The sequence below is a fragment of the Oncorhynchus nerka genome, linkage group LG4 (genome assembly GCF_034236695.1).
Source record: "Oncorhynchus nerka isolate Pitt River linkage group LG4, Oner_Uvic_2.0, whole genome shotgun sequence".
NCBI lineage: Eukaryota > Metazoa > Chordata > Actinopteri > Salmoniformes > Salmonidae > Oncorhynchus > Oncorhynchus nerka.
Genome location: NC_088399.1, coordinates 35025 through 56812, shown reverse-complemented (window position 1 = coordinate 56812; position 21788 = coordinate 35025). Strand labels below are relative to the sequence as shown.

The 21788-nt window shown below is 43.9% G+C and overlaps 1 protein-coding gene across 1 annotated transcript in view; it reads right to left on the bottom strand.

The window, feature by feature from the left end:
* Positions 1-21788, bottom strand: part of LOC115117472 (low-density lipoprotein receptor-related protein 2-like) — a 100452-nt gene that overhangs the window by 63885 nt on the left and 14779 nt on the right. The window contains exons 8-21 of the mRNA XM_065017117.1: positions 21446-21614; positions 21189-21357; positions 20866-21088; positions 13887-14006; positions 13582-13800; positions 12793-13101; positions 12133-12348; positions 9280-9429; positions 8922-9173; positions 5038-5244; positions 4680-4931; positions 800-1006; positions 427-693; positions 54-269 (exon numbers count right to left, since the gene is read on the bottom strand). Coding sequence (XP_064873189.1) covers positions 54-269; positions 427-693; positions 800-1006; positions 4680-4931; positions 5038-5244; positions 8922-9173; positions 9280-9429; positions 12133-12348; positions 12793-13101; positions 13582-13800; positions 13887-14006; positions 20866-21088; positions 21189-21357; positions 21446-21614 — 2976 coding nt within the window. The remainder of the gene's footprint in view (positions 1-53; positions 270-426; positions 694-799; positions 1007-4679; positions 4932-5037; positions 5245-8921; positions 9174-9279; positions 9430-12132; positions 12349-12792; positions 13102-13581; positions 13801-13886; positions 14007-20865; positions 21089-21188; positions 21358-21445; positions 21615-21788) is intronic.

Below are 21788 nucleotides of genomic sequence, written 5' to 3'. Positions count from 1 at the left end.
GAGACTCCTCATCCTTCTGTACCAACTGTCCAAGTGAGTCAACAGTGTCTCACCACAGCCTTCCTCATCAGAGCCGTCCGCACAGTCTCTCTCTCCATCACAGAGGAAGGTTTCTGGGATACAGCGGCTATTGTTGTCACAGCGATGACTGCAGCTCTTGGTGGCCTTGAAGCAGTCCATTTCATCAGAACGGTCCTGGCACTGTGCCTTTCCATCACACATCTGCTGCTGGTCGATACACTTCTTCCCATGAGCACACTGGAACTGACCTGAGGTAGGAACCAATGAGCACACTGGACCTGAGCTAACAACCAATGAGTACACTGGAACTGACCTAAGGACATTGATATGAATGGATGGATTTGTGCTGAAACTGGCCACTTGTGATTAAACACATTACACCAGATCAAGAGGTGAGATTCTGACCTGCTTTGCAGAGGAGCTCACAGTCCTGTTCATCTGATCCATCCTTACAGTCCACCTCTCCATCACAAACATGGCTGTGCAGGACACACTCTCTCCCATCCTTGCACAGTGTAGAACCCATACGGCACTTCAGGGCTGCAGTTTGGGATGTTGGAGCAGCGATCGTTGGACAGCCAATCTCATCTGAGCCATCATGGCAATGAGCGCGTCCATCACAAACCAGACTCCTCTTAATACATTTCCTCCTGTCCTTACACCGGAACTCACCTGGGAGACACACATAAGAGGGACCATGAAGAAAGGTTAAGAGGGTTAAAGGGGTTTTCTGGGTGGCAAAGCAGTATCAAATTTCAGAACGCATTAATATATCTACCTCGGTTTGGACATTTAGTAATGCAGGACTCCTCATCAAAACCATCAGGGCAGTCTCTCAATGTGTCACACAGCTGAGTTTGGGAGATGCACAAAGTAGAGCCCCGACACCTCACTGATGGACTGGTACAGACTGGCTGAGCAGGAAGAATATCTGGAACGGTTGTAGTTGGAGCCAAATAAGCTGTAGTAAGTGGAACTGGAGATTCTGTAGGGAGAGAGTATTACCAAGATAACGGACAGGCCTTTTACACTCTACCCAGAACAAGTCTAATGATGCGTTAGTTTCCCCAAAACAATTCAGCACAAAGGGTTAGACTGTAGGTAACATGTCTCAACTGCTAATATACTAGCTAGTAAACATTTTCCAACTGTCAAATCAATTAGTATTTGTCAGATACACATGGTTAGCAGATGTTTTTGCGATTGTAGCGAAATGCTTGTGCTTCTAGTTCCGACCCTGCAGTAATATACAAGTAATCTAACAATTTCACAACTACCTTATACACACAAGTGTAAAGGAATGAATAAGAATGTTGGTTGAACAGGAAGTGGCTCGGGTGGTTGTTGTCCTTGATGATCTTTTTGGCCTTCCAGTGACATCGGGTGGTGTAGTTGTCCTGGAGGGCAGGTAGTTTGCCCCAGTGATGCGTTGTGCAGAGCTCACTACCCTCTGGAGAGCCTTACGGTTGTGGGCGGAGCAGTTGCCGTACCAGGCAACAGCCCGACAGGATGTTCTCGATTGTGCATCTGTAAAAGTTTGTGAGTGTGTTTGGTGACGAGCCAAATTTCTTCAGCCGCCTGAGGTTAGGGCTGCTGCGCCTTCACCATGCTGTCTGTGTGGGTGGACCATTTCAGTTGTCCGTGATGTGTACGCCAAGGAGCTTAACTTCCCACCTTCTCCACGACTGTCCCGTCGATGTGGATAGGGGCTCCTCCGTCTGCTGTTTCCTGAAGTCCACGATCATCTCCTTTGTTTTGTTGACGTCGAGTGTGAGGTTATTTTCCTGACCACACTCCAAGGGCCTTCACCTCCTCCCTGTAGGCCGTCTCGTCATTGTTGGCAATCAAGCCTACCACTGTAGTGTCGTCTGCAAACTTGATGATTGAGTTGGAGGCGGGCATGGCCACGCAGTCATGCGTGAACAGGAGAGGGCTGAGAACGCACTCTTGTGGGGCCCCAGTGTGGAGGATCAGGGGGTGGAGATGTTACCTACCCTCACCACCTGGGGGCGGCCCGTCAGGAATTCAGGACCCAGTTTCACAGGGCGGGGTCGAGACCCAGGGTCTCGAGCTTAATGACGAGTTGGGGTACTATGATGTTAAATGCTGAGCTGTAGTCGATGAACAGCATTCTTACATAGGTATTCCTCTTGTCCAGATGGGTTAGGGCAGTGTGATTGCATTGTCTGTGGACCTATTGGGGCGGTAGGCAAATTGGAGTAGGTCTAGGGTGTCAGGTAGGGTGGAGGTGATATGGTCCTTGATTAGTCTCGCAAAGCACGGAAGTGAGTGTTACGAAGCGGATAGTCATTTAGCTCAGTGACCTTAGCTTTCTTGGGAAGAGAAACAATGGTGGCCCTCTTGAAGCATGTGGGAACAGCAGACTGGGATAAGGATTGATTGAATATGTCCGTAAACACACCAGCCAGCCGGTCTGCGTATGCTCTGAGGACGCGGCTGGGGATGCAGTCTGGCATTGAATTGCGACTACTTTGTCTCTATACTGACGCTTAGCTTGTTTGATTGCCTTGGAGGGAATAGCTACACTGTGTAGTCGGTCATGTTTCCGGTCACCTTGCCCTGATTAAAAGCAGTGGTTTGTGCTTTCAGTTTTGCAAATGCTGCCATCAATCCACGGTTTCAGAATAGTGTTAAAATCTAAATATATCTTTCAAATTGCCATCCTTTGCTTTGACAGCTTTGCACACTTGGCATTCGCTCAACCAGCTTCACCTGGAATGCTTTTCCAAGTCTTGAGTTCCCACATATGGTGAGCACTTGTTGGCTGCTTTCCCTTCACTCTGCGGTCCAACTCATCCCAAACCATCTCAATTTGGTTGAGGTCGGGGATTGTGGAAGCCAGGTCATCTGATGCAGTACTCAATCACTCTCCGTATTGTTAAAATAGCCCTTAAACAGCCTGGAGTTGTGTTGGGTCATTGTCCTGTTAAAACAAAATGACAGTCCCACTAAGCCCAAACCAGATGGTATGGCGTATCGCTGCAGAATGCTGTGACCGTGTCACCAGCAAAGCAGCCCCACACCGTAACACCACCTCCTTCATGCTTTATGGTGGAAAAAACACATGCGGAGATCCGTTCTCGCAAAGACATAGCGGTTGGAACCAAAAATCTCCAATTTGGACTCGGACCAAAAGGACAGATTTCCACCGGTCTAATGTCCATTGCTTGTGTTTCTTGGCTCAAGCAAGTCTTTCTTATTGGTGTCCTTTAGTAGTGCTTTCTTTGCAGCAATTCGACCATGGTGGCTGGATTCGCAGTCTCCTCTGACCAGTTGATGTTGAGATGCGTCTTACTAGAACTATGTGAAGCATTTATTTGGGCTGCAATTTCTGAGGCTGGTAAATCTAATGAACTTATCCTTTGCATCAGGGGTAACTCTGGGTCGTCCATTCCTGTGGCGGTCCTCATTAGAGCCAGTTACATTATGGTGCTTGGTTTTTGCGACTGCACTTGAACTTCAAAAGTTATTGACATTTTCCAATTGACTGACCTTCATGTCTTAAATGGACAGTCATTTCTCATTGCTATTTGAGCTGTTCTTGACATATGGACTTGGTCAATTACCAAATAGGGCTCTCTTCTGTATACCCCTCCTTACATTGTCACAACGGATTGGCTCAAACACATTTCACAAATACTTTAAGGCGGCACACCTGCTAATTGAAAACGCATTCCAAGTGACTACCTCATGAAGCTGGTTGAGAGAATGCCAAGAGTGTGCAAAGCTGTCAAGGCAAAGGGTGGCTTTTTGAAGAATTTCAAATGTATAAAATATATTTTGATTTTAACACTTTGGTTACTACATGACTCCATATGTGCTAATTCATAGTTTTGATGTCTTCACAATTATTCTACAATGTAGAAAATGGTAAAAAAAAACCCTTGAATGAGGGTTTTTGGTGCGTGTGCAGTTTATAAGGTACTCGTTTGAAAATGTATATGATTGTTGCAGATGTACAGTGTAAATTGTAACATGTACTATTAATAACCTTTTCTGCATATTAGTTAGGATATTTATCTATATGTGTAGTCAACAGGAGGCAGCCATGGCATCATTTTTTACTAACGTTTTAGGAATATCATTTAAACTTTCAACATTCATTTCGAATGGTATTGTACTTAATCAGTAAAAACTGCTGAATGAGTCCAAAAGCGTGCTGTGCCTAAATTATTTTGATAAACCCCCCCTGCCTATTCAGTGAGCCATCATTTAAGATTCATACAAAAAACATTACAAGAATATTGATGTCTTGACTTTGTCTAAGGAAACGGTTAGCAAAATTAGGTAAATTGACAACGCACACTTTCTTTAACTGCAATGTTAATATGCATTACATGGCATTGTAGATTTGAGATGTCTTTTGACCTAATGTTACACGCTTTCAGACAATGCGCTTATTCGCGTTAAAGAAAATGCGCACTAAAATTTCAAAAAGATTAACTTACGTTAACTGATTAACTCTGACAGCCCTACAAAAACATTCGATAACCTTTGTCACATTGTTGACCGTGTACTGCAAGTGGCAGTTCTGTCCGGTTCCCCATTTTTGGGACGTCATGCCATTTTACAAACACGGTCAGACACTTAGTCGATTTAGAAAACGTCCCGACTGACCAGTCAGAAATCAGACTCACCTCCACAGTCCTGTTCATCTGATCCATCCTTACAGTCCACCTCTCCATCACAAACATGGCTGTGCAGGACACACTCTCTCCCATCCTTGCACAGTGTAGAACCCATACGGCACTTCAGGGCTGCAGTTTGGGATGTTGGAGCAGCGATCGTTGGACAGCCAATCTCATCTGAGCCATCATGGCAATGAGCGCGTCCATCACAAACCAGACTCCTCTTAATACATTTCCTCCTGTCCTTACACCGGAACTCACCTGGGAGACACACATAAGAGGGACCATGAAGAAAGGTTAAGAGGGTTAAAGGGGTTTTCTGGGTGGCAAAGCAGTATCAAATTTCAGAACGCATTAATATATCTACCTCGGTTTGGACATTTAGTAATGCAGGACTCCTCATCAAAACCATCAGGGCAGTCTCTCAATGTGTCACACAGCTGAGTTTGGGAGATGCACAAAGTAGAGCCCCGACACCTCACTGATGGACTGGTACAGACTGGCTGAGCAGGAAGAATATCTGGAACGGTTGTAGTTGGAGCCAAATAAGCTGTAGTAAGTGGAACTGGAGATTCTGTAGGGAGAGAGTATTACCAAGATAACGGACAGGCCTTTTACACTCTACCCAGAACAAGTCTAATGATGCGTTAGTTTCCCCAAAACAATTCAGCACAAAGGGTTAGACTGTAGGTAACATGTCTCAACTGCTAATATACTAGCTAGTAAACATTTTCCAACTGTCAAATCAATTAGTATTTGTCAGATACACATGGTTAGCAGATGTTTTTGCGATTGTAGCGAAATGCTTGTGCTTCTAGTTCCGACCCTGCAGTAATATACAAGTAATCTAACAATTTCACAACTACCTTATACACACAAGTGTAAAGGAATGAATAAGAATGTTGGTTGAACAGGAAGTGGCTCGGGTGGTTGTTGTCCTTGATGATCTTTTTGGCCTTCCAGTGACATCGGGTGGTGTAGTTGTCCTGGAGGGCAGGTAGTTTGCCCCAGTGATGCGTTGTGCAGAGCTCACTACCCTCTGGAGAGCCTTACGGTTGTGGGCGGAGCAGTTGCCGTACCAGGCAACAGCCCGACAGGATGTTCTCGATTGTGCATCTGTAAAAGTTTGTGAGTGTGTTTGGTGACGAGCCAAATTTCTTCAGCCGCCTGAGGTTAGGGCTGCTGCGCCTTCACCATGCTGTCTGTGTGGGTGGACCATTTCAGTTGTCCGTGATGTGTACGCCAAGGAGCTTAACTTCCCACCTTCTCCACGACTGTCCCGTCGATGTGGATAGGGGCTCCTCCGTCTGCTGTTTCCTGAAGTCCACGATCATCTCCTTTGTTTTGTTGACGTCGAGTGTGAGGTTATTTTCCTGACCACACTCCAAGGGCCTTCACCTCCTCCCTGTAGGCCGTCTCGTCATTGTTGGCAATCAAGCCTACCACTGTAGTGTCGTCTGCAAACTTGATGATTGAGTTGGAGGCGGGCATGGCCACGCAGTCATGCGTGAACAGGAGAGGGCTGAGAACGCACTCTTGTGGGGCCCCAGTGTGGAGGATCAGGGGGGTGGAGATGTTACCTACCCTCACCACCTGGGGGCGGCCCGTCAGGAATTCCAGGACCCAGTTTCACAGGGCGGGGTCGAGACCCAGGGTCTCGAGCTTAATGACGAGTTGGGGGTACTATGATGTTAAATGCTGAGCTGTAGTCGATGAACAGCATTCTTACATAGGTATTCCTCTTGTCCAGATGGGTTAGGGCAGTGTGATTGCATTGTCTGTGGACCTATTGGGGCGGTAGGCAAATTGGAGTAGGTCTAGGGTGTCAGGTAGGGTGGAGGTGATATGGTCCTTGATTAGTCTCGCAAAGCACGGAAGTGAGTGTTACGAAGCGGATAGTCATTTAGCTCAGTGACCTTAGCTTTCTTGGGAAGAGAAACAATGGTGGCCCTCTTGAAGCATGTGGGAACAGCAGACTGGGATAAGGATTGATTGAATATGTCCGTAAACACACCAGCCAGCCGGTCTGCGTATGCTCTGAGGACGCGGCTGGGGATGCAGTCTGGCATTGAATTGCGACTACTTTGTCTCTATACTGACGCTTAGCTTGTTTGATTGCCTTGGAGGGAATAGCTACACTGTGTAGTCGGTCATGTTTCCGGTCACCTTGCCCTGATTAAAAGCAGTGGTTTGTGCTTTCAGTTTTGCAAATGCTGCCATCAATCCACGGTTTCAGAATAGTGTTAAAATCTAAATATATCTTTCAAATTGCCATCCTTTGCTTTGACAGCTTTGCACACTTGGCATTCGCTCAACCAGCTTCACCTGGAATGCTTTTCCAAGTCTTGAGTTCCCACATATGGTGAGCACTTGTTGGCTGCTTTCCCTTCACTCTGCGGTCCAACTCATCCCAAACCATCTCAATTTGGTTGAGGTCGGGGGATTGTGGAAGCCAGGTCATCTGATGCAGTACTCAATCACTCTCCGTATTGTTAAAATAGCCCTTAAACAGCCTGGAGTTGTGTTGGGTCATTGTCCTGTTAAAACAAAATGACAGTCCCACTAAGCCCAAACCAGATGGTATGGCGTATCGCTGCAGAATGCTGTGACCGTGTCACCAGCAAAGCAGCCCCACACCGTAACACCACCTCCTTCATGCTTTATGGTGGAAAAAACACATGCGGAGATCCGTTCTCGCAAAGACATAGCGGTTGGAACCAAAAATCTCCAATTTGGACTCGGACCAAAAGGACAGATTTCCACCGGTCTAATGTCCATTGCTTGTGTTTCTTGGCTCAAGCAAGTCTTTCTTATTGGTGTCCTTTAGTAGTGCTTTCTTTGCAGCAATTCGACCATGGTGGCTGGATTCGCAGTCTCCTCTGACCAGTTGATGTTGAGATGCGTCTTACTAGAACTATGTGAAGCATTTATTTGGGCTGCAATTTCTGAGGCTGGTAAATCTAATGAACTTATCCTTTGCATCAGGGGTAACTCTGGGTCGTCCATTCCTGTGGCGGTCCTCATTAGAGCCAGTTACATTATGGTGCTTGGTTTTTGCGACTGCACTTGAACTTCAAAAGTTATTGACATTTTCCAATTGACTGACCTTCATGTCTTAAATGGACAGTCATTTCTCATTGCTATTTGAGCTGTTCTTGACATATGGACTTGGTCAATTACCAAATAGGGCTCTCTTCTGTATACCCCTCCTTACATTGTCACAACGGATTGGCTCAAACACATTTCACAAATACTTTAAGGCGGCACACCTGCTAATTGAAAACGCATTCCAAGTGACTACCTCATGAAGCTGGTTGAGAGAATGCCAAGAGTGTGCAAAGCTGTCAAGGCAAAGGGTGGCTTTTTTGAAGAATTTCAAATGTATAAAATATATTTTGATTTTAACACTTTGGTTACTACATGACTCCATATGTGCTAATTCATAGTTTTGATGTCTTCACAATTATTCTACAATGTAGAAAATGGTAAAAGAAAAACCCTTGAATGAGGGTTTTTGGTGCGTGTGCAGTTTATAAGGTACTCGTTTGAAAATGTATATGATTGTTGCAGATGTACAGTGTAAATTGTAACATGTACTATTAATAACCTTTTCTGCATATTAGTTAGGATATTTATCTATATGTGTAGTCAACAGGAGGCAGCCATGGCATCATTTTTTACTAACGTTTTAGGAATATCATTTAAACTTTCAACATTCATTTCGAATGGTATTGTACTTAATCAGTAAAAACTGCTGAATGAGTCCAAAAGCGTGCTGTGCCTAAATTATTTTGATAAACCCCCCCTGCCTATTCAGTGAGCCATCATTTAAGATTCATACAAAAAACATTACAAGAATATTGATGTCTTGACTTTGTCTAAGGAAACGGTTAGCAAAATTAGGTAAATTGACAACGCACACTTTCTTTAACTGCAATGTTAATATGCATTACATGGCATTGTAGATTTGAGATGTCTTTTGACCTAATGTTACACGCTTTCAGACAATGCGCTTATTCGCGTTAAAGAAAATGCGCACTAAAATTTCAAAAGATTAACTTACGTTAACTGATTAACTCTGACAGCCCTACAAAAACATTCGATAACCTTTGTCACATTGTTGACCGTGTACTGCAAGTGGCAGTTCTGTCCGGTTCCCCATTTTTGGGACGTCATGCCATTTTACAAACACGGTCAGACACTTAGTCGATTTAAAAACGTCCCGACTGACCAGTCAGAAATCAGACTCACCTCCACAGTCCTGTTCATCTGATCCATCCTTACAGTCCACCTCTCCATCACAAACATGGCTGTGCAGGACACACTCTCTCCCATCCTTGCACAGTGTAGAACCCATACGGCACTTCAGGGCCGCAGTTTGGGATGTTGGAGCAGCGATCGTTGGACAGCCAATCTCATCTGAGCCATCATGGCAATGAGCGCGTCCATCACAAACCAGACTCCTCTTAATACATTTCCTCCTGTCCTTACACCGGAACTCACCTGGGAGACACACATAAGAGGGACCATGAAGAAAGGTTAAGAGGGTTAAAGGGGTTTTCTGGGTGGCAAAGCAGTATCAAATTTCAGAACGCATTAATATATCTACCTCGGTTTGGACATTTAGTAATGCAGGACTCCTCATCAAAACCATCAGGGCAGTCTCTCAATGTGTCACACAGCTGAGTTTGGGAGATGCACAAAGTAGAGCCCCGACACATCACTGATGGACTGGTACAGACTGGCTGAGCAGGAGGCACTGAGTTGGAAACATGTACATCCATTTAAATGTCACATTTCATATGGAATTTAAGACATTAATGATCCCACTAACCTTTCTTTACACAACGTAAGCCCCCTGAGACTTTAAATACAACTTTAAATGCAAAAATATAAATACATGTAAAGTGTTGGTCCCTAGTTATGATGAAAAGAAAATCCCAGCGATGTTGCACACAAACTTCTCAAATTCTGTACACATGTTTTGCGGCATATCATGAAGCTGATTAAACAAGTTGATCATTGGGGACAATATGAGGCCTCTAACCTTTCACGTGTGAGATCCATATATCTAATGGTTCCCCCAGCATGAGTTTCTATGTGAGGGATGTTAGAATACACTCAATCTGATTTTTGCTGAACAGGAGTGTTAATCTGCACTGCCCTCAAACCAAGGCACGTTGCCTGCTAATTAACTAAAGGCTATTTATTTTCTAACAGTTTGAATTCTTACATGTAAAAAGTAACCCATTTCACTGTTGCGGAATGTATGTTTGAGGCATCACTGAGCCAGTCAAACTTCTTTGACAAGAGCCCAAAGCACTTCCAGTGTTTCCACAGATCAGACATTTGCTCATAACAAAAGGAGGTATATAGACTTAAATTAACTTTATCGAACATTTATTGTGGAACTGGGATTCGTGGGAGTACATTCTGATGAAGATCAAAGGTAAGTGAATATGTTTAATGCCATTTCTGACTAATGTTGACTGCGCAACATGGCGGATATTTTTTGGGGCTGGTTTGGGCTCTGAACTCCGTACTCAGATTATTGCATGGTATGCTTTCTCCGTAACGCTTAAAAAAAAAATCTGACACAGCGGTTGCATTAAGGAGAAGTGTATTTAAAGTTCCATGCATAACACCTGCATTTTCATCAGCAATTATAGTATTTCTGTAAATCGATGAGCCTCTGCAAAATCACTGCATGTTTCACGCCAATGTAAAATTACATTTTTGGATATAAATATGCACTTTATCGAACAAAACATACATGTATTGTATAACATGAAGTCCTATGAGTGTCATCTGATGAAGATCAAAGGTTAGTGATTCATTTTATCTCCATTTGTGATTTGTGAATCTTTGGCTGGAAAAATGGCTGGGTTTTTCTGTGACCTAAATGGTTTGTGGAGCGTTCGCTGCAAAGCCACAATCACACTGTGGCTGGATTAACGATAATTGGATCTTTAAAATAGTCCCTAATACATGTTTGTTTGAGAATTTTGATTTATGAGATTTGTTGATCTGTATTTGACGCCCTCCAATTTCATTGGCTGTTGGCAAGGGGTTCCTCTAGCGGAAACAGTTCCCAGACAGGTATACTAAACGAAGTTTAGGGATGGTTCACGCCACTGACTTATGGTGCTTTCAAGACAACTTGGAACTCCGGAAATATACGAGGTCAAATCATGACGTCCGTGATATTCAGGTCAGAAAGTCAGCGCTCTAGAAAGAAGCCCATGTTCCCGAGTTGGATTACAGTTCATAACACAATTCCCCAGTCGGGGGCTAATTTTTAATTGCCAGCTCGGACCCCCTTTTCCAGGGGTTTTAGTTGATAAATCCATCATAATATTTCCTGCATCACACTCGCCCCATGATACTTTCCCCCATTTTAACCCACAATGACCTTAAAACTACTCCCCTCCAAATGAAATTATCCCCACTACAAACACCCTAAATAATTGTTTACCAGTATCTGTTTAGCTTTCACGCTACAGTTAGGTTTGTATTTAGGGTGAAATATGAGGTGATTTGCTTTGTGATTTGTCATACTAAATTACTTTTATCCTACATACACTAAGTAGTACATTGAAGATTTGTAAAATGCTGAAAAGTGGCCAAACTAAGTTGATATTTCAGGCAATGGGCGCACGGGCGGCAGGTAGCCTCGTGGTTCGCGCGTCGGGCCAGTAACCAAAAGGTTGCTGGACTAAATCCCTGAGCTGACAAACTAAAAATCTGTCATTCTGAACAAGGAAGTTAAACCACTATTCCCCGGTAGGTCATCATTGTAAATAAGAATTTGTTCTTAACGGACTTGCCTCGTTAAGTAAAACAAATGTAAATCCATCTTTTACTTGGTTTATTTTAGTCTTATAGTGAATGGCATTAGAGAGTTTGCTTCTCAAATACAAAAACATGGCTGCCATCAAAGAATTTAGGTCAAAGGCATTTTTTATTAACATTACATTAGTCTCATGCTCACCAGATATATGATGCATTGTAAACAAGTCTAGCTGTTAGGTGGGCAATTTATTTGTTTTTAGTCAGCGCAACATGTGACTGGTTTATGGAATGAATTTGGCTGTGTTCCATGTGATGCTTGGATGATGTTCACATTCATCTTTTACAAGGAAATGTGAAATTAGGACTAAATGTGGGAAGTCCTTTAGTTCCCGTCAAAGCAAGGTTGAGATGCTTTTATTTCAGTGTAATAAAACCCTGCTGGGGAAAAACCTATTGATTGGCTGGGCCTATGACCTCCCCAGTGTGTGGGCCTGGCTGCCAAGTGAGTGGGTCTGTGCCTTCAGTCATTTTAAATCTGAAGATTAGCGCCTAATTTATTTATTTCAATTGACTGATTTCCTTCAATGAAGCAACTCTGTCAAATCTTTGAAATAGTTCAATTTTGCATTTATATTTTTGTTCACTATACATTAGACGCCATTGTACTAACCTTCCTTTACATCCAGAGCCACGATCACCCTGACAACGCCTGGTCCGACAGGGACATCGTGGAGACGCCTCTTGTCCCGCCGGTCCCACACAGTGATGACATCATTAAACAGCGACACCAGGAGCGGAGAATGAGCGGCCACGATGGAACCAGGGACAATCCACTCTCTGCCTACCAGGTGAGTCTGCGACTTCAACAGACTCATGATCTTCAGATCTACACAGGGTCAAGGAGCACAAAGAACTTGTTTGAGTGGTAAGGCGAAAGTAACTGGCTGTTAATTAAAGTCCATGTGCAAAGTCAGTGGCGACAGCCGAACACCGATGTAGCCTTCCAATAGCAAAGTTCAGATCAACCTGGTTCTTAATATTTAGAAAAGTTTATTTATGTCAAAATAAACCCTTCTCCAAAACCCATATCACACACAAACTGAAAATACATAGGTGTCAAATAAATTGGTGAGATGCTCAAATGTTACAATAATTTGTACATGGTTGCGTTTCAGTCACTTCTTTGGTTGCGTTTGCACCAGCCCCAGGATCCCCACAAGACATGATCATTCCTAACCAGATGACCAGCTCAACACCGAGGAGCACAAGAAAAAGCATTATAGGAGACAGAATCACTGTTAAAGATAATATTGCAGTAAGTAATACTGACCATCCCCCTCTGTGTTCCAGAGCAGTGTGTTAGATTGTAGGTCCAAAACAATGCGCCCAGCGACGTGTCCCTCCACTCTCAGGACTTTCCTAGGGTTTCCTCCTGGCAGTCTCATGGATAGGATCCAGCCAGCCTCCAGCAAGTACAGCCTCCCCCGCTGCCAGTCCAGATAAACATCTCTTACCTCACTGCCTGACTGGTACAGTCTCCGTGGGTAACCCTGATCCATGTTAGTGACGCCAACACAGGCTTCATCACATGACAGCCAGTACAGATTTCTCATCTTCTGGTCTACCGACACCACGCAGGCTAGGAGGCAAGGACAGCACAACATGAATATACTGGACCAGAACAGGCTAGGAGAGGGAATGGACCAACATAACTCAATATTCAGAAGGCGTTCCTAATGTTTGATATAGATATACGATTGGCAGAGAAACAAAAAATACAACAAGCGACAATTTAAGATTTTACCGTGTTACAGTTCATAAGGAAATCAGTCAATTGAAAAATGTATCATTCCCTAATCTATGGATTTCATATGGCTGTGCAGGGATGCAGCCATCGGTGGGCCTGGGAGGGCATAGGCCCAGCCAATCAATGAGTTTATCCCAAAATACATTCTCATATCACTTAATCCGGCATAGCCACGACATATAGGACAGACTTTACATGTTGCGTTTATACATTTGTTCAGTGTACATGCATATATGCACACAAACACTAAACCTGCACAATATGGCTCCATTAAATGTATCTGATTTCTGGTTGGGAGAGTAAAACATGTACCTGGTCTCAGCGTAGGGACAGTCTCTGTTTGGCCGGTATTGAGGCTCCAGCGCATCACATGACCAGTGCTGTTCGCCCAGTAGACCCAGTCCCCCCTCCAGTCGATGTCAAAAGACTCCATGACGTCATCCGTAGTCAGCAGTTTTGTCTTGATCAGCTCCTTCCCTTTCAACTCAAACAGGTTCAGTGTTGTGGATGTTGCATAAGCAAACCTGGGATCTGTGTGATAGAATAACAAGTACATTGCTCAGATGCTCCAAAGTGCCAGAACTAGCAGAAAATTCTGTAATACATGGTAATCATACATTCACATGAGCCATCTGCCATGAGCAGTTTGTCATCAGGACAGGTACAGGTGAACCCAGCAGGCAGGTCCAGAGTCAGCATGCAGAGCTGGCAGCCAGACTTTACACAGGCTGATGGAGCTTAAAAACAAATTTTAAAAAATAACAAGGAGTTCTCCTACAACAAAGATGTTAGCCTTCGCATGATATGACCCATACCTCCAGAGTAAGCGTGATATGCCCCATTGGGGCGGAAGGTAGCCTAGTGGCTAGAGCGTTGGGCCAGTAACCGAATGGTTGGTAGTTCGAATCCCGAGCTGACAAGGTAAAAATCTGTCATTCTACCACTGAACAAGGTAGCTAACCTCTTAGTGTAGGGGGCATTATTTTGATATTTGGATGAAAAACCTACCCAAATGAAACTGCCTATTTCTCAGGCCCAGAATCTAGAAAATGCATATAATTGTCAGATTAGGATAGAAAACACTGAAGTTTCCAAAACTGTCAAAATAACCCTAACTGATAATGCAGGTGAAAACCTTAGGAAAATCTAAACCGGAAGTGCTGTTTTTCCTGAAAGCTCTTTTCCATTGCCTGCCTTCGCTCCATTTAAAGGGACATCAACCAGATATCAAATGAGCGAGAAAGATCACATCGTGTCATTGTATGGCTGGGTGCCAGCAGCGTTTTGCATGCGCAACAGCTTGGAGCACACATTTCTCGCTCTCCTATTGAAGAAGCTTACAGTCCAGGTTGAATTATTATCGATTATATATTGTAAAAACAACCTGAGGATTGAGTATAAAACTTTTGACATGTTTCTACAAACTTTACAGATACTATTTGGATTTGTCTGCCCCATCGTGACGGCTCGAGCCTGTTGATTTCTGAACATAACGCACCAACCAAATGGAGGTATTTTGGATATAAAAATAATCTTTATGGAACAAAAGGAACATTGGTGTAACTGGGAGTCTCGTGACTGCAAACAGCCAAAGATCAAAAGGTAAGCGATTCATTTTATTGCTTTTCTAACTTTCGTGACCAATCTACTTTGCTGCTAGCTGTTTAATGTTGTCTGCTGAGAGAGATGTCCTAACAAACACTTGGATAGATTTTGCTCTAAAGATTTTTTTAAATCCGACATGCCAGGTGGATTAACAACAAGCAGTGTTTCGCTATATTGCACTTGTGATTTCATGAAAATTAAATATTTTTAGTAATTTAATTTGTATTTGGCGCCCTGCAATTCAGCGGATGTTGACGAAAACGATCCCGCTAACAGGATGGGTGCATCAAGAAGTTGAATAAAATACCTCCGGGGTAAGCGCGATACGCCCCGTACCTCCGGGGTAAGCGCCCCCGTACCTCCGGGGTAAGCGCGATACCGCCGGGTAAGCGCGATCGCCCGTACCTCCGGGGTAAGCGCGATACGCCCCCCGTCGATACGCCCCCGTACCTCCGGGTAAGCGCGATACGCCCCGATACCTCGCCCGTACCTCCGGGGTAAGCGCGATCGCCCGTACCCGGGGTAAGCGCGATCGCCCGTACCTCCGGGGTAAGCGCGATACGCCCCCGTAAGCCTCCGCCCGGGGTAAGCGCGATATAGTCCGGGAAGGAATGTCGCTGATATGTATATGTAGAAGGAATGTCCATTTGGCTCGGTTTCCAACAGTGAAGACTCGTACATTTCTTCGAGACAATTATCAGCTTCCATTGTCAGTAGATAAAACTGCTTCGCCAGGCCACACATACACTCCTTTCTTGAAACATGAATATCTTAGCAGCTTTTCTATTTATTATAGACCTGTTCGAGTAGTGGCGAACCCAGGCCTTCAGAGTGCGACAGGTTCATGATGTTTGAAGGACAGCGATGGGAATAATAAAGTTTGGTCCGAAGTCTTGATTAGTAAGCCATTTGTGACGTGCAATTCAGTCATGAGCCACATGCATCAGGGGGCCAGGCCACGCCCACCCAATCAGATTGAGCAAAAACCTAAAAACACATTTAAAAAAACAGTGATACTCACCAGATGATCATTTGAAACAACCCTTTTCTGCAGTCAATGAGCTAAAGCGCCCTCTTTGGCCTCAGTGGAACATTAATATACATGATTTTTTAATAAACAAAAACCCAATGTTCCCATGTTAAACAGTTTTAGTTAGACTGTCTATGATGCATATAAAGTGTAATATTGGGATGTAAACTAAACATTGAATACAATTCAACTGACGTGGTTCAGGTGTCATTTAACCAGTTGGATTTAGGGGGCGCTATTTTAATTTTTAGGATGAAAAACGTTCCCGTTTTAAACCAGATAATTTGTCACGAAGAGATGACTAAATTGACAGCTTTGAAAAGAAGACACTGACGTTTCCAAAACTGCAAAGATATTGTCTGCCACAGAAATGATGTTACAGGCGAAACCCAGATAAAAATCCAACCAGTAAGTGCCGCATTTCTTGAAACCGCCTCATGCCAATGACTCCTTATATGGCTGTGAATGAGCTGCGAATGAGCGTACGTTTTCCACGTTTTCCCCAAGGTGTCTACAGCATTGTGACGTCTTTAGGCATTTCCCTTGAAGAATGGCTGTAAGGGACCATATGGCATGTACTGAGGTAGCCATTTTTCCAATCGCTTCTTATGAGAAACCAACTGCCTCGATGGATATATTATCAAATATATTTGTTTAAAACACCTTGAAGATGGATCCTAAACAACGTTTGCCATGTTTCTCGATATTATGGAGCAAATTTTGAAAAGTTTGGAGTTATAGTTGTAGCATTTTAGGGTCGATTTCTCAGCCAAGCATGATGAACAAACGGGAGCTATTTTGCCGACAAATTATATTTTTGGAAAAAGGAACATTTGCTATCTAACTGGGAGTCTCCTGAGTGAAAGCATCTGAAGTTCTTCAAAGGTAAATTATTTAATTTGGTTGCTTTTCTTATTTGTGAAAATGTTGCCTGCTGCCAGCAGAGCATTATGCCATGATAAACTTACAAATGCTTGTCTAGCATTGGCTGTAACGCATATTTTGAAAATCTGTGATGACAGTTAACAAAAGGCTAAGCTTGCGTTTGAATATATTTATTTCATTTGCAATTTTCATGAATAGGAAAAGTTTATAGGGGTATTTATGTCCGTTGCGTTATGATTACGCTCCCGGATACGGGTTTGCTCGTCGCAAAAGGTTAACCTCTTGAAGCTAGGGGGCAGTATTTTTATCTTTGGAAAAAAAAGTTCCCATAGTAAACGGCCTATTTCTTAGGACTAGATGCTAGAATATGCATATAATTGACAGATTGGATAGAAAACACTAAAAGTTTCCAAAACTTTAGTATAACAGAACTGATATTGCAGGCGAAACCCTGAGGAAAATCCAATCAGGAAGTGCCTCTTATTTTGAAACCCTTCTGTTCCTATGCATGCCTATCATCCATTTAAAGGGAGATCAACCAGATTCCCTTTTCTATGGCTTCCATAAGGTGTCAAGTCTTTAGACAGTTTCAGGCTTTTATTTTGAAAAATGAGTGAAAGATCACATTGCGTAAGTGGATAGGTGGGGGCTCTGCGTTTTTGCGCAACTGAGTAAAGCCGCCATTGTTCCTCCCGCTGTTATTGAAAAACCTACACTCGGTTGATATATTATCGAATATATATTTTAAAAACTACCTAAGGAATGATAAGAAACGTTTGACATGTTTCTGTGGACATTATGGAGACTATTCGCATTTTCCGTCTGCGTTGTCGTGACCACTCTTTCCTGTGGATTTCTGAACATAACACGACAAACGGAGGTATTTTGGATATAAAAATAATCTTTATGGAACAAAAGGAACATTTGTTGTGTAACTGGGAGTCTCGTGAGTGAAAACACCCGAAGATCAAAGGTAAACAATTAATTTGATTGCTTTTCTGATTTGTGACCAAGCTACCTGATGCTAAGTGTACTTAATGTTTTGTCATGCGATCGATAAACTCAGACAAAAGCTTGGATTGCTTTCGCTGTAAAGCATCATTTCAAAATCTGAGACGACAGGTGGATTAACAAACGGCTAAATTGTGTTTTGCAATATTGCACTTGTGATTTCATGAATATATATATTTTTGTAATATGTGAATGTGGCGCTATACTATTCAGCAGTTGTTGATGACAATTATCACGCTAAAGGGATAGGTAGCGTCAAGAAGTAAAGGTCTTTCTCACATCTGCTACAGAGAGTGTGATCACACAATCTGTAACAACCACTCCCTGACCAAGTCTAATACTTACGTTTCATGCAGACCACAAGTCAGTCACAAGTCAGTGTGTCCAAGAAAGTGAAGGTAGCCTGCCTAAATGACTTTTGACCCGTAACTCACATCAGTAGCCATGAAGTGCTTTGAAAGGCTGGTTATGACTCAACACGATTATCCCGGAAACCTTAGACCCACTCCAAACCGCCACAACAGATGACGCAATCTCAATCGCACTCCACACTGCCCTTTGCCACCTGGACAAAAGGAACTCCTATGTTTTAATGTTCTTCGTTGACTACAGCTCAGCGTTCACCTTTGTGCCCTCAAAACACCTCACTAAGCTAAGGACCCTGGTACTAAACACCTCCCCCTGCAACTGGATCCTGGACTTCCTGACGGGCCGCCCCCAGGTGGTAAGTGTAGGCAACACCACATCTGCCACGCTGATCCTCAACACTGGTGCCCCTCAGGTGTTCATGCTCAGTCCCCTCCTGTACTCACTGTTCAACCACAACCGCATGACAAAGCACGACTCCAACACCAGCAATAAGTATGCCGACTTCACAAGTGGTAGGCCTGATCAGCGACAATGAGAAGGCTGATAGGGAGGTCGTCAGACCGAGCAGTGTGGTGCCAGGAATACAACCTCTCCCTCAACTTGAGCAAAACAAAGGAGCGGATTGTGGACTACAATGAAAGGAAGGCCGAACATGACACCATTCACAGACAGGGTTGTAGTGGAGCGGGTCGAGAGTTCCAATTCCTTGGTGTCCATCACCAAACTATCATGGTCCAAAAACACCAAGACAGTCGTGAAGAAGTCACAACAATGCCATTTCCCCCCCAAGATACTGAAAAGATTTGGAATGGGTCCCCAGATCCTCAAAAAGCGATCCACCTGCACCATTGAGAGCCTCCTGACCAGTTGCATCACCACCTGGTATGGCAAATTCTCTATAAGGAGCTACAGAGGGTAGTGCTTACAGCCCAGTAAATCACTGGGGCCAAACTTCCTGCCATCCAGGACCTATATACAATCCGGTGTCGGAGGAAAGCAAAAACAAATATGTCATTGACTCCAGTCACCCAAGTCAGATTGTTCTCTACTACAGCAGTACCGGAGCGCCACCACCAAGTCTAGGTCCAAAAGGCTCATTAACAGGTTCTACCCCCAAGCCATAAGACAACTGAAGAAATAATCAAATGGCCACCCGGACTATTTACATTTAATTATATTTCTTTAACTGTATTGTTGGTTAAGGACTTGTAAGTAAGCATTTCACGGTAAGGTCTGTTGTATTTGGCGCATTGTGACACTCAGCTCCATCATACATTGAATCAGATAGTTCAATCATCAAAACCGACTGATATTGCCAAATCTTCAATGATTTTTTTCATTGACAAGATTCGCGAACTTGGGCATGACATACCAGCAACAAGCACTGACACTACACATCCAAATACAAAAGTTTGGGGTCACTTTGAAATGTCCTTGTTTGATAGAAAAGCACATTGTCAATTAAAATAACATCAAATTGATCAGAAATACAGTGTAGACATTGGTAATGTTGTAAATGACTATTGTAGCTGGAAACGGCTGATTTTTAATGGAGTATCTACATAGGCGTACAGAGGCCCAGTATCCGCAACGATCACTCCTGTGTTCTTAGGACACTAAAGAAGACTTTCTATTGACTCTGAAAAACACCAAAAGAAAGATGCCCAGGGTCCCTACTCATCTGTGTGAATGTGCCTTAGGCATGTTGCAAGGAGGCATGAGGACAGCAGATGTGGCCAGGGCAATACATTGTCATGTTTTTACTGTGAGACACGTAAGAAAGCGTTACAGGGAAACAGGGTGGACAGATCGTCCTCGCAGTGGCAGACCACGTGCAACACCTGCACAGGATCGGTACATCCGAACATCACACCTACCGGACGGGTACATGATGGCAACAACAACTGCCCGAGTTATACCAGGAACGCACAATATTCTTACTCATTCCTTTACACTTGTTTTTAAGGTAGTTGTTGTGAAACTGTTATGTTAGATATTACTGCATGGTCAGAACCTGAAGCACAAGCATTTTGCTACACACGCATTAACATCTGCTAACCATGTGTATGTGACAAATACAATTTGATCCTTCCATCAGTGCTCAGACTGTCCTCAATAGGTCGAGGCTGGACTGAGGGCTTGTAGGCTGGACTGAGGGCTTGTAGGCTGGACTGAGGGCTTGTAGGCTGGACTGAGGGCTTGTAGGCTGGACTGAGGGCTTGTAGGCTGGACTGAGGGCTTGTAGGCTGGACTGAGGGCTTGTAGGCTGGACTGAGGGCTTGTAGGCTGGACTGAGGGCTTGTAGGCTGGACTGAGGGCTTGTAGGCTGGACTGAGGGCTTGTAGGCTGGACTGAGGGCTTGTAGGCTGGACTGAGGGCTTGTAGGCTGGACTGAGGGCTTGTAGGCTGGACTGAGGGCTTGTAGGCTGGACTGAGGGCTTGTAATTTATATTTTTACATTTTATTTAACTAGGCAAGTCAGTTAAGAACAAATTCTTATTTACAATGGCGGCCTAGGAAGAGTGGGTTAACTGCCTTGTTCAGGGGCAGAATTACACTTTTACCTTGTCAGCTCGGGGATTCGATCTAGCAACCTTTCGGTTACTGGCCCAATACTAACCACTAGCCTACCTGCCACTCGAACATGTTATTTGATATGCCCCATGCCTTTAGAGTTAGCATGATATACCCCATACCTTTTGGCTGCTGTTGTTCATGGTATGCCTCTAGGACAGGGAGTGTTGTCCTCTGAATAAAGGTCTTCTGATTAGGTCGGTCCTGAGGGGAGCGCCACAGACCCATCTGATCTGTCCAGTAGAACCACCTCTCAAACACCGCCAGGCTCTGAGCTGGTCTCCTCTTGAAGAACTCCAGAAAGCTGTAGCGACCACTACCATCCACTCGCACAGTCTCTATGGACTGAGAAAGAATAAAAACAATTGGTTCTAACTTGGCAATATGTTAATTGCTGTGGACAGACAAGCAGTACTATTGCTTATAGCTGGACTATATCATGAACCTTTTTAAAATCACTCATCCAGTACAGCCTCCTAGCTGTAACGTCCAGGGTCAGACTCCGTGGAGCCTGTGCAGTGAGGACCACCAGAGATTCCTGCTTTATCCCATCCATCCCAGATCTCTCCAGAGTAATTTTATCACCTGGACCTTTGTTGATCCAAAACAACAAGCTGCAAAGTAAAGGAGAAAATGTCAAATCGTTGCGATAAATGCCCCAACCACTGATCAAAAGTACCACAAATATTAACATGATCCAACCTTTCAATGGGAAGAAGGACCAGCTCCGAAGGGTCTATGTTCTTGGCCAAGACCGTTGCAAATCCACTCCCATCAGCTGCCCCAACATGAATAGACCGGGTCTTCTGGTTGGTCCAGTACAGCTGGCCTGTCAGCCAATCACAGACTAGACTTCTAACCCCATATTGTCCTGAGAGCAGAGGGGGAACCACATCACAACTCTACATACCTAGGGCAGGCTCCAGGCATAATCAAGCTCAGTCAGTGTCTCAACTTAACTTCTTCGATATAGGCGGCGCTATTTTAATTTTTGGATGAAAAACGTTCCCATTTAAACAAGATATTTTGTCACGAAAAGATGCTC